This window comes from Arvicola amphibius, chromosome 11 (assembly GCF_903992535.2).
Source record: "Arvicola amphibius chromosome 11, mArvAmp1.2, whole genome shotgun sequence".
In the NCBI taxonomy this organism is placed as follows: domain Eukaryota; kingdom Metazoa; phylum Chordata; class Mammalia; order Rodentia; family Cricetidae; genus Arvicola; species Arvicola amphibius.
The window spans coordinates 89,628,323-89,641,041 of NC_052057.2; the positions used below are offsets into that span (position 1 = coordinate 89,628,323).

The 12,719-nt window shown below is 36.9% G+C and overlaps 1 protein-coding gene across 2 annotated transcripts in view; it reads right to left on the bottom strand.

Annotated features, from left to right (window-relative positions):
* The window catches only part of Orc3 (origin recognition complex subunit 3), a 57,722-nt gene that overhangs the window by 32,185 nt on the left and 12,818 nt on the right, over positions 1–12,719 (bottom strand). For both annotated transcript variants that reach the window (XM_038347193.1, XM_038347195.1), the window contains 7 exons: positions 7,114–7,218; positions 6,184–6,332; positions 4,935–5,068; positions 3,485–3,644; positions 1,609–1,722; positions 896–1,029; positions 213–276 (listed from right to left, as the gene is read on the bottom strand). In XM_038347193.1, the coding sequence (XP_038203121.1) occupies positions 213–276; positions 896–1,029; positions 1,609–1,722; positions 3,485–3,644; positions 4,935–5,068; positions 6,184–6,332; positions 7,114–7,218 (860 nt within the window). The remainder of the gene's footprint in view (positions 1–212; positions 277–895; positions 1,030–1,608; positions 1,723–3,484; positions 3,645–4,934; positions 5,069–6,183; positions 6,333–7,113; positions 7,219–12,719) is intronic.

Below are 12,719 nucleotides of genomic sequence, written 5' to 3' on the forward strand. Positions count from 1 at the left end.
GGTTTCCAAAATAGGATATCAGAGAAAGATTCTTTGTGACTTGTTTAAACTTGATTTTGTCATGTGTAGTACTCACTCCTAGCAGATTATCAAACTCAGCACCTCATCCTCCAAGTACTAAGATATATAGGTCTATTTTATAAAATTAATCAACATTTGAATGCATATTCTTTTGCATGAAGAAAAAGGCAGTAAGGCACACACATTCCTACCTTTAAAACTGTCTCATTGGTCAACAGTGCAACTTGCTTTTCTGAAGCTTGTTTTTCCACGTACCTAAAATTTTTATCATCCCATACAGAAAAAGGGGAATATTAAGCAATTTACATATTTGAATAGCATGTTGGAAAAATAACTACCTAGAATGGTTTCCCTATTTTTTACATTTCTTTTCAAAAATAAATTCAAGATAACAGTTTGTAATTGCCTTAATGATAATTAATGAAGCCATCAAGGTAATATAATGTCATTTCTAAAAGATAACTCTAGAGAACTTAGAAATTATGTAAAATATTAGTAAAAATATTTTTATGTGGGGCTGGAGAGATGGCTCAGAGGTTAAGAGCATTGCCTGTTCTTCCTAAAGGTCCTGAGTTCAATTCCCAGCAACCACATGGTGGCTCACAACCATCTGTAATGAGGTCTGGTGCCCTCTTCTGGCCTGCAGGCATACACACAGACAGAATATTGTATACATAATAAATAAATATTATAAAAAAATATTTTTATGTTAAAATTTTAAATCCAACAAAGAAACTCCATTATTAAAAGCAGCATGGTTCTACACTGCAAAATAAACTAGCATTCCATTCCTCAGTCCAAAGCCAACTGAGCATTTCTCATTTCATCCTAGTCTCTAATATAAAATACATTAAATATTGATTCATCTTTTTACCTCCGAAATGATGGAAGGCGCCGGATGTTTTCACATTGATTAACTGAGAAAGATTTTACTCTTTTCTTGGCTTCTGGGAGATCACAGCACAGAACACTCAGGGGTTGCAAATAAAAATGTTCTAGTAGAGAAAGCTGAAAGAAAGAATTTTTTTATAGTTTGGTACTAAACATTTTGCCCTTTACCTGCTTAATTTTAACTCTTTTAAAAGCAAAAGTATATATGGTTGGAGAGCATTTGTTGCTCTTGGAGACAAGAGGCTGGGTTCCCAGGAACTAGAAGCCAGTGACCGCTTGTAACTTCAGCTCCTGAGAACTGGACACTTTCTTCTGGCCTTCAAGGCACTGTACATGTGAGACACTAATAGACTTGTAGGACAAATACCAAGGCACAAAAATAAAAATAAGTATTAAAACAATTATGTTACAATAACATTGCAACAGTACTTATAGACCTTTCAAGACTACAATTCTGTGGACAAGGTCAGAAAAAGTAATCTCAGAAATACATACTAAAAGAAAACAAAGCAAATAGATGAATACATTAGTGCAGAAACTAATTAATAAGAATATATATGAAAAAATAACTTAAGGCCAGGAGGTGGTAGCCCACGCCTTTAATCCCAGAACTCGGGAGACAAAGGCAGATGGATATCTGAGTTTGTGGTCAGTCTAGCGTATTCAGAGAGTTCCAAACTCACAGTATTTCCTCACCTTAAGTCCTTTGATGAAGTTTCGAATGGAGAAATCGTGATATAAAAAGATGTTGGTCAGAACCTGTAACGCCTTTTTACTTATTTTAAAAGGAAATTGAGCTGTAAGAAGCAGCTGAAAGAGACAGAAGGGTGGAAGACACACTCCTTAGTCTTCGCTTATCATGAACATGAAGGATAAATAGCAAGACACAACAAATATGAAAGCAATAGTGGCTATCTATACTGTTTCTTTTTTAAGCTCAAACATCAAACAAATAGTAAATTTTACTTAAGAGTGAAAACAAAAAGCAATGTGCAGTGCAGTCCCAGCGCACGGGGAAGGCGGCAGCCAGGAGCCCTGCTGTCCTGAATTTGCTATGTACACCAGGTTGACAAAAACAATAAAAAAACATAAAACCCACAGAGCTCTGCCTGCTCTTTCTCCCAAGTGCCACCATTCCCATGTTCAAACTACATTCTAAACCAAACATGTCTGCCAGCTTCCACTAAATCCCTGATCTTCAAGTAATGCACATATATTTATTTAGTTATATAGTTAGCAGTACAACATCTTTTCTCATACCAGAAGATTAAAAACATGATGCACTTTTTTGCTATCAAATAAATCTTCTCTCCCTTCTGATCCAAACTAGTGAAGAGCAGTAAGCTATTTGGTACTGAATGAGAACATATGAAGAACAAAAATGATTTTTCTATTTGAAAATACAGAGCAACTTGCATTATTTGGTTAGTTTTCAATGAGCTGTAGTGATGCTTTACATTTGAAAATCAAACCTTATACTAGAATTTTTTAACAAAAGTATATTTGCACAAGGACAGTTACATTTGGTTACAATTAGTCAATTTTAAACTGAAGTAATTTTTCTAATGTGTCGATAAATCAGAATTCTACTGTTGTGAGCAGAAGTGTAGATGTGTTTAGTAGAGGACCACACAGGTTGTTATTTTTACCCTACACAACCATCAGTTTTCAAAGACACACCTTACTGGAATCTAGGATGAATCTGTGGCAGCCGATAATAAAGAACCACACTGCTATTTACACGGAAATGTTATCGCAGTTCAAGTCTAAGTTTAGCAGCTGTTAAGACAATGTGACAGTTGTCAAATTCCACAGAACAACTTCAGGGCTGGAGAGAGGGATGGAGCTCATAGCATCCCTCACTCCAACACCCTCTTCTGACCTCAAAAGGCACTGCATCTGTGTGGTGCACTTACATCTACGTGGACAAAACACTCACACATATAAAAGTAACTCTTAAAACACTTAAACCATTTTATATAAAATATAAGGTCAAAACAGTCTAGTAATGGTCTGAAGTCCATAAATTCTGTAAAATTTTACTTATTCCTTTTACAACTCAAATCAAGGGCTTACCTTCTACACTGCCAGACAAGTGGTTGTTAGTGGGCTGTATCTCTAGATCTCTGAATTTTAAAAGCCTAATCTTTTCAACTAAGTAATGAAAACAAGAATGAATATAGCTGGGTGGTGGTGGCACACGCCTTTAATCCCAGCAGTCAGGAGGGAGAGGCAGGAGGATCGCTGTGAGTTCAAGGCCAGCCTGGTCTACAAGAGCTAGTTCCAGGACAGGCTCCCAAAGCTACAAAGAAACCTTGTCTCGAAAAACCTAAAATAATGACTATATACATAAAATCACTTTCATAAAGCTTATTTTTATTTGAGAGGCAATTTTATACAAAGAGACTATTCAAGAATAAACATAATTTAATAAAAGTATTAAAAATATGCAATAAATTGAACAAAATCTGAGAGACACATGATTTACTGGTATCACTTCTTACAGACAATGGATGTCTGGCAGTATGTGTTTCACTCCATGGCACGGGTGGTAAGCACAACTCCTTTTTACCTTATCAAGAATCACTGTCAGGTGCTCCTTGGAAGACAGGGACTGGAACAGCTCTATGCACAGCAGAGACGACACTGCATGAGGAAGCAGTCGATGGATGATAACCGGAGACGTGGCAATTCCAAAAATGAGAATTAGTGGAAATTCATGCAGATGCTGACTGGTTTTTAAAGAAAGATACAAAAGCTTCGTCAGCAAATGTCTTTCAATATATTACACTTCAAAATGATTATTTTAAAACATTCTTATTCAGTTTTCTAGGTCATTATTTGCTTTTTAAAGTAAAAATAATAATAAAATGGCCACCTTCCAGATTCTAAATCTGCAATCAATCCATATGGATCCTTTTCTTTTATAAACAAGGACACAGAGATCCATAAGACAACCAAAGTTCTGTAACAATGTGTCAATATCACTTAATACACTTTTACTAACTTTGAGACTCGCCTAGTCTCACATCAGTCTCTCCTTCCTTTTCACACATACATAGCTTTACACATATGTAAATGGACATCATTCAAAAGAGTCATATCCCTTCCTTCTATTTCTGTCCTAAGTATCCTGAGTGTGGTTTCCTATCAGCACAGCTAAGACAGAACAAACAGCACCCATGCAGTGGAACAGCACTATTCCTGAGGGCTCTGCAGATCACACCTCTGCACTCTCCTCCTTCCTACTGCTTTCCAATGTGGGCTGCATCCCTTCTTTCTCCATTCACAGGAATTAAGCACAGCACTCTCTTGCATCTGCGCTATGTTCTTTACTTTTAAGTCCACAGTACCGTCAAATCCAAGTTAAACACTGTTACACACCACATTGCACATATGCATAGAATGTTACAAAGTTTAAAAAATATCTTAGGACATTAACCCAAGCAACACACTTCAACAGTAGAGAATTTGCTCAGGCATGCATGCATGAAGTCTTGGGTTTTATCCCCAGCCCAGGGTAGGGGTGGGAGGAGGGGTGACTGAGGGGATAGACGACTATATCTACAACTCATTATTCAATGAGACAAAATCCTAACAAAATCACTCAAAGTAAGGCTTTTTAGTATGTTAGCTGATATACAGAATATGCATGACAAAGTTAATTATATCCTAACAAATATACAATGGGAACAAATGTCATGGGAGTTTAAAATAGCATTAGTTACTTCAATTTTAAGTCTCACAAGATTGCCTTAAAATACTCAAAACATTAAAAAAAATCTTACTGCAAATATATAGAAATAAGATACAACATGCCTTATGGAAATCCGATACTTTGCATGCACTGGAAAATAAAACAGGGAGCAGTGAAATGGCCCAGCGAGTAAGGCACAGCTGGCGACCGGAGCATGAGCACAGGAGACCCCATTCACAGCTGTTTAACCCGCACGCGCACAGGGCGCCTGGGTCACACAGCAGTAACAAATGAGAGTGCAAAGGCCAAGCAGTGCATCCTCTACCTGCTGATGATTATGAAGTCCTGGAGTACTTTCGTGCTGAAGCTCTCCATATTCTTCAGGATAAGCACGACAGGAGGACACTGCCATTGGCTACAAGTCGTCCTCTTTTTGCTTGTCAGTTTGGGGCCTGTCCTCTAAACCGTGGAATGGAGGAGTTACATTGTCAAACAATACCATCATGACACTTGTTAATGTATTTCTTTCTATAATTCACAATAACTGTTTTTATTTTCCCAAATAAATAAACAAACAGTATCTCTAATAGTTACCAGCAGAATCTGTTTGTAGAACTGGTAACAGTAAAAAAAAGGTTCAGTATGACCCATAACACATAGGAAACAGATTTTCTGCTGAAAAACATAGGAAAAGAACCTTTACAATTTATTTCTTTTTTGGTTGATACATGGGTTTGCTCTAACTTGAGCTTTCCTATCATTGTAAAGGCACAATAAATGCAGTATTATAATAAATGCAGTTTTATAAACTTTAAACCTTGAAATGGACACTAAATATTTGATCAAACCAAATTTAAAGATACTGGACTTAAATTGCCATGTCTTTGATTTCTAAAAATATCTAAGAATTTGGATCAATTAAGGTATCACCATAAGCATTCTTACATAAAACGCAATGAGATTTCATGTATGACTTCAGCAAAGCACTAGAAAACTCACCCCAGGACTTAAACTATCTGGTAGCTAACTACACAGCACCCAGGAACCGTCCAATGAAGACACTCACAGTAGAATGACATTATACTTTGTTGAACATACGTTACTTATTGCATTGTTTTGTTCAATAACCTTCATTATACAGTAATGTTTCCCAAGAATTCTAAACATGCAACAAACTAAAATTTAAAAATTACAGAATTACTCGTCAAGTACTAAACTGACAGCAGGAATAGGTGAAACGTGTCTACGAAACAAAAGCAACTACTGAAGAACTTTGGAGGTAATATAAGGAAGTTACAGCCATTATTGCAGAAATAGAATTTCCACCAGAACCAACTTTGGATGTTTTCTTTTTGCCATTTCATGGACTTCTCCAACAAATATAATGTCTTCTAAGAATCTAAGCACTTACTAGTAATTAATCTACATACTAGAAGAATACTTTCAAATTCCAGTAGCTTCAGAAAAAATAGCTACCACAAGACTGCTCTGATTGCTCTACAAACTTGTTTACAGAAGAATGAGCTATAGCTGAAGTCATCTGAGCAGCCGTCTGCACACTCAGCCTCCGCTACCTGTGTGGCAGTCCTGTACCAGCCACACAGGGAGTCCATGGAGCAGCTCGTCACTTTGGAGGTCTTAACACTTCTCATCTCTTTGGATTTTTCATCTACACAGCAGTCCATCAACTGTGAGGTCAACTTCTGTAAAAAATGTTTCACATCTGCAGAATATGAAAGCAAGAAAACTTATCCACAGAAACCTTTGCTAAGCAGATTGCATTTTTTGAGTGAAATATACTTTTTCTATATTTCATCAATATACCTATCATGTGCTAAATACATTATTATTACTCTTTAGTACCCTTCCCTTAATATTTAAATTTCATCCAGGGCTGGACACATCCAGTTGGTACTATACTTGTCTAGTATGCACAAATCCCTGGAGCTGACTGCCAGTTCTAAATAAAAACGACTTGGTCAACATGCCTAAAATTCCTGGACTCGGGAGAAATTCAAGGTCATCTTCTGCTACATAGTAAATTCAGTGAAAGCCTGGGTTATATGAAACCCTCAAAATTGATACGTATTATCTACAAGTGTCATCTAAGCAAATGTTTAAGCAGGAAATTACAAATTATTTTTAGAATATCATGTATTTATCCTTAAAATCAAGAATTATTTTATTGATTATAAATCTTGATTTACATGCATTTAAAAAAGACATCCTTAAAAAACTATAATTCTAATTTAGTACATTAAATCTGTTATCAGTCCAGATGCAAACAAATCTGAGTACGATAGTGTGTGCTATTCATGATTTAATGGCTTTACAAACTCAAGTCTGGCTCTGCCTATAACTATTTTTTTAACCACTGATGGCCTTTTCAAGTGGAAAAATAAATTAACTTATGGCAATGAGCGAGACAAGCACAGAGTGGAGGCCAGGCAGCGTAGGTAAGCACTATAACAACTCACCAAAAAACCATGCCACTTATATTTTACCTGGACAATCCTTAGCTTGCAATGAGACCACATATGGTGTGACATGATTCTGAAGAGTCTCTGTTAGACTTCTGAATATTAAATCATGATCTGTGACATTCACACCTATGAGAAAATAAACAACATCATGTCATCATCTTTATTAATAATTTAAGAAAGGGTATTTTTAAAAATTAAGTAAAGCAACAAATAAAAACAATTTAAAAATGCAATTTTCAATAGAAATCCAGAAATTTACAACATGATTGACTCTACTAATTTGTCCAGAAAGGCCTGTAGTTCAATTCTTCCTTTGAAAAGATTATTAAGCATATATAACTGACCTTGGAAAATAACTCAGGAGCAGTTTCATTGCTTTATCAAATTCACACAGAAATCATTAGTCATTTAAGTACAAGGAACTAAGCAATCTAACCCTGTTGTGACTTTACTTAAAAACTGAGGATAAAAAGATGCTAGTATTATTTAAATTGCAGGAGTTAATTGAAAAGTGTAGCCTAATTTCTGAGACAACTGAAACACAATTAAAACTTTGGGTCTTTGGTATTTAACAAAGCATCTTTTCATTTTGAAAAAATCAGTTTTTGGTGCTTTCTACATAGTACATCAGAATTGGCAGGAAATGTCTCTGCTACTTTGGAATTCATTCTATTAACTGGTACCTTCCCTAACTTAACAATTTATTTGTGACTTATAATCCAGGACAGTCTGGTCTACAGAGTGAGTTCTAGGATAGTCTGGGAGACAGAGAAACCCTGTGAAAGAGGGGGGGGGAAGGGAGGGACGGAGGGAGGGGGAGGGGGGAGAGGAGCTGGAGAGATGGCTCAGAGGTTAAGAGCATTGCCTGCTCTTCCAAAGGTCCTGAGTTCAATTCCCAGCAACATGGTGGCTCACAACCATCTGTAATGAGGTCTGGTGCCCTCTTCTGGCCTGCAGGCATACACACAGACAGAATATTGTATACATAATAAATAAATAAATATTTTTAAAAAAAAGAGAGAGAGAAAAAGAAAGAACAATTCTTTGGCAGATAGCAGCATAAATATTCAACCTGCTTTAAATCTGCCAGACAAGTTATAGGATATAGAAAACAATTTCAGAATCATTCATGCCAGCAATAAAACCTTTTTAAGAATTCCAGAAAATAAATATATTAGCAGACAAATTTACATTTTGCTCCCCCCACCCTCCCACTTATCTACTTTTAGCAGGTATAGTTGTTTGAATGAGAGTGGCCCCATATAGGCTCATATATCTAAATGCTTGTCCCAGCTGGTGAAACTGTTTTGGGAAAGATTAGGAGATGTGGCCTTGTTGGAGGAGGCGTGGCCGCGCTGGAGGGAGTGTGTCACTGGGGTGGGCTTTGAGGTGTAAAGGCCCATGCCAAACCCAGTCTCCCTCTCTCTGGCTATAACTTGAGGATAAGATGTGAGCTCTCAGCTACTGCTACAGCACCATGCCTGCCTGCCTGCCCCTCATCATGATGGTCATGGACTCACCCTCTGGAACTGTAAGCAAGCCTCCATTTAAATGCTCTATTTTACAAGTTGCCTTGGTCAAGGTGTATACTTATGGCAATAGAACAGTGACAGAGAGGGCAGGCCATTTCTTTCTTTCCTTTGTGGGGAGAGGGGTTCAAGACAGGGTTTCTCTGCATAGCCCTAGCTATCCTGGAACTTACTCTTTAGTCCAGACTGGCTTAGAACTCACAGGGACCCGCCTGCCTTTGTCTTCTGAGTGCTGGGATTAAAGGCATGTGCCATTACATCTGCTATTTTTAATAGACTATATGTAGCAAGAACAAAACAAGACAAAAAAAAAAAAAAAAAAAAACAGGAACAGAGTGTCCTCAGAGTTATACTATTACTAGCACACACCAAAGTCTATGATATAATACATCTCTAAACAAAATGGAGAATTCAGTTAAAAAATGGCTTATCTTTGTGATTCCATAAAATCTATTTAACATATGTTTTCTAAAATAAAAGATCTTACTTCAAGATAATCAACAATGTCGAAGAAACAAATGATTATTTCATAGAAAATAAACATCTCTAGTTTTAATGTTATTTTTTTACTTACTTTTTAGAAAGACTTTATTCCTATTGTGTGTCTATGTGTGTGTCAGCATGAGGGTGTGCATTAGAACTGGCAAACCTGAGTCAACTGTACTGAAGCACAGAGTCAGAAACCCTCGAACTAGATTTACAGGCAGCTGTGAACTGCCCAACAGGGTATAGGTTCCAAATTCTTGCTTTTTAAAAGAGCAGCAAGTTCTTCTGGACCTTCACCAGTTTAATTGGAAAAGTATTTTCAGACTATAATTTTGCAAAATATAATTTCTATTTTCCTATTAACAAGAAGCAGGGCAGAGTAAATTTTCACAACTTAATTAGGCCATTTCTCTAATTGTGCTTCTTCCCATTACCTCCAACTACTGGAACCTGCCAAAACTGAAAGAATTAAATAGTGGTGGAACATCATAGGTCCCCATTCATACTGCAAGGGGTTTTCAAACCAGATGGCATACTCTCCCCAATGACCACAGGCACAAAAAAAAGCTGCAGAGAAACCCTGTCTCGAAAAACCAAAAAAAAAAAAAAAAAAAAAAAAAAAAAAAAAAAAGAATTCTCAATAAAATACTTTTAAACCAAACTCAAGAACACATCAAAAAGATCTTACAGCATAATCAAATAGGTTTCATCCCAGAAACATAGGAATGGTTCAACATATGTAAGTCAGAAAATGTAACCCACTATATAATCAGACTCAAACACAAACCATATGAGCATGTTATTATATGCAGAAAAAGCCTCTGACAAAATCCAACATCCCTTCATGATAAAAGTCCTAGAAAGACTAGTGATATAGGGGAACATATTGAGATAATAAGGTAATATACACAACAAATCCATATTCAACATGATGCTAACAAGAGAAAAACTCAAGGCAATGCAAATCAGGAATGAAAAAAGGATGTTTACCCTCTCTGTACATATTTCAAGTAGTGTTTGAAGTCTAAGAGCAAATGACAAGTAAAGGTGATAAGGGAGATATAAACAGAAAAGGAAAAAGTCAAAATATTATTACCGATGACATGACTCTCTACATGCAAGACAAGGATGCTACCAGGAAATCCCAACAGCTGATGAATACATTCAGCAAAGTACCAGGATGCACATAAAACTCAGCAGCTTTCCTGTATATGATTAACAATCATACTGAGAAAAAAAAGAATCTTATTCATAGTAGCTTCAAAATAACTAAATAAATAACAATCTTGGCACTAATGTAACCAAGAAAGAATGACTTGTACAATGAGCCCCATCAGTTCCCTGAGAGCCTAGCCTCATAGCAGAAGTACCAATGGGAGTCATGTTTACTGCCTCAGCTCTGGAAATTTCTAGGTCCACACTGCTATAAGGGTTTCTACCTAGTCTCATGCCACCACGTAGCATGCTGCCTGCTGCTCATAAGCCAAGCTGCATGGAAATTTAAGATTTTGCTCATGCAGACAGAAAAGGTTACAGGTACACAGCAAAGCAGGTTCAGATAGAAAAAACAGGTTACAATGTGTTTAATAATGTGCAAAAGTTCTAAACAGGTTATAATGTGTTTAACAATGTGTGTAGGCTAAAGAAAAATAACACTAACAAAAATAGTCTAAAAATAATAAAGTCTTTAAAGAAAGAGTAAAGAGAGAAAAAAAATAAGCCACATAGAGATGGCTCATATACAGGGAGTCTAGATCCTTTATGTTACTGTGTTGTCTTTGAATTTTTTGATTGCTGATAGGCAAACAGCAGCTACTGGAAGACATGGGATTGTGAAAGGGAAAGCTGAAATAAAACAGCCTAGAAACTTTAAGAATGCCTTAACTTTAAAAAATGAAAGGCTGTGAATTCCTTAAGGTTGATAGAGTTCAGATTTAATCAGGGAACACCCCCTCAAAATCCTGGCTATAGATGTAAAGAAATAAACCTTATAAAGAAAAAAACAAAGCCCTACAAGACAGGTGACATATATTTTACCTGCTCAAACATCATCTTTGGTGGGCTTTTGTACAATGCATAATCCATACTTGCTTCATAGAAAAGTCTGCCAGACATTCTGCAGGACACAAGGAAAGTGACTGAACTTTGTCAAAACAAGGTCAGACAGTCCTTCAAAATTCCTGCTTCAAAGTCTGTCAGACATTCTAGGCCTGTAGGCTGAAGATGGATGCCCCAACATTGCAGAGAAACCTTGGGGAGATTGTCTAGGCACCCAGATGTCCCTACTGCTTCTTAATTTTGGAAGTGGCTTTGCATAGCACTTCCTGCTTACTCAGGTAATATAGCCTTCTGGGTCTTTGATGGAGTTGAAAACTAGATAGTTATACTTACAGTCTATCTTAGTTATGATGGAAGATAAATTAGGCACAAAATTCCAGACTCATCAAGAGAATATAGATAATGGAGTATTTGCTCTAAATTTGCCAAATACAAATGGACTGAACATTATAAATGTAATTCTTACTTAATATCTGTTCTAATTGTATAGTTTATTTGTTAAGGTTCATGCCTTTCCTTTCGATTTAGACAATACCAGGTATTTTTTTTCTTACTGTATACAGTTTTACTATGTTAGAGTTAAAACTTTTTCTTTTTATTTAGACAAAAAGGGAATAATATTTTTGCACACTGTGAATACGTGTCACTCAGCTTAGTTTAACTGCTGAATTGCTGAATGGTCAATAGCTAGGCAGGATTTTAGGTATAGAGAGAACACTGGGAAGAAGGCAGAGTTGCTGATTGGACAAGAGAAGATGCAAGACATGCAGGAGGAGAAGTAAAAGCCATGAGCCACATGGTAAAATGTAGGTGAATAAAAATGGGTTAAGTTAAGTTATAAGAGTTAGCTAAAAACAAGTCTAAGATATCGGCAGAGCTTTCATAATTAATAATAAGGCTCTGTGTGGTTATTTGGGAGCTGGCAGGTGGGACAGAGAAAGACTCACTACAACAGTGCCACCCCAAGACACAAGAGACTACCAAATAAAAAGTGCCAGGAATAAATTGCCTTTTCTTGAGTTGCTGGTCAGTGGGGTCCTACAGATGCCTACTCCCAAACACCACAGACTATTGTTATTGCTCATTGTTGTCTTTCAGAACTGGAAGACCCTACTGTTGCAGACACCACATATCTAAGTACTAGGTCATAGAGAAATCAAGCTGGTACAGATCTGGATGCTTTCTCCTTATTAGTTAGCTTTTATAGGCCTGAAAGGCTCTATGCATGCTACTAGGGGAGAAAGTCATTAGTAATCTTCATGTTGGGAGCCAGGTCGGTCAATCCGAGGCTTTCTCAGAGGCTCTGCAGAAAGGACAAAGGAAACACTAGTTCTGTGTCCTTGCCCAGCAACAGAGGGCCTGGAAGGAGTAATAGTTTTGGTTCATGGTAACCTGGCTTTTCCATCCTGACGATGCTGGAGTTAACAGCTCTAAAGTCACAGAATGCTCAGTTTGGGACGCACTTGAGAGACCAAGCTTTGCCTTTGAGTTACTACTTGAGTCATATTCCTACTAACTTCATTCCACTGTATAGTAACATCCTGATGATTCTGT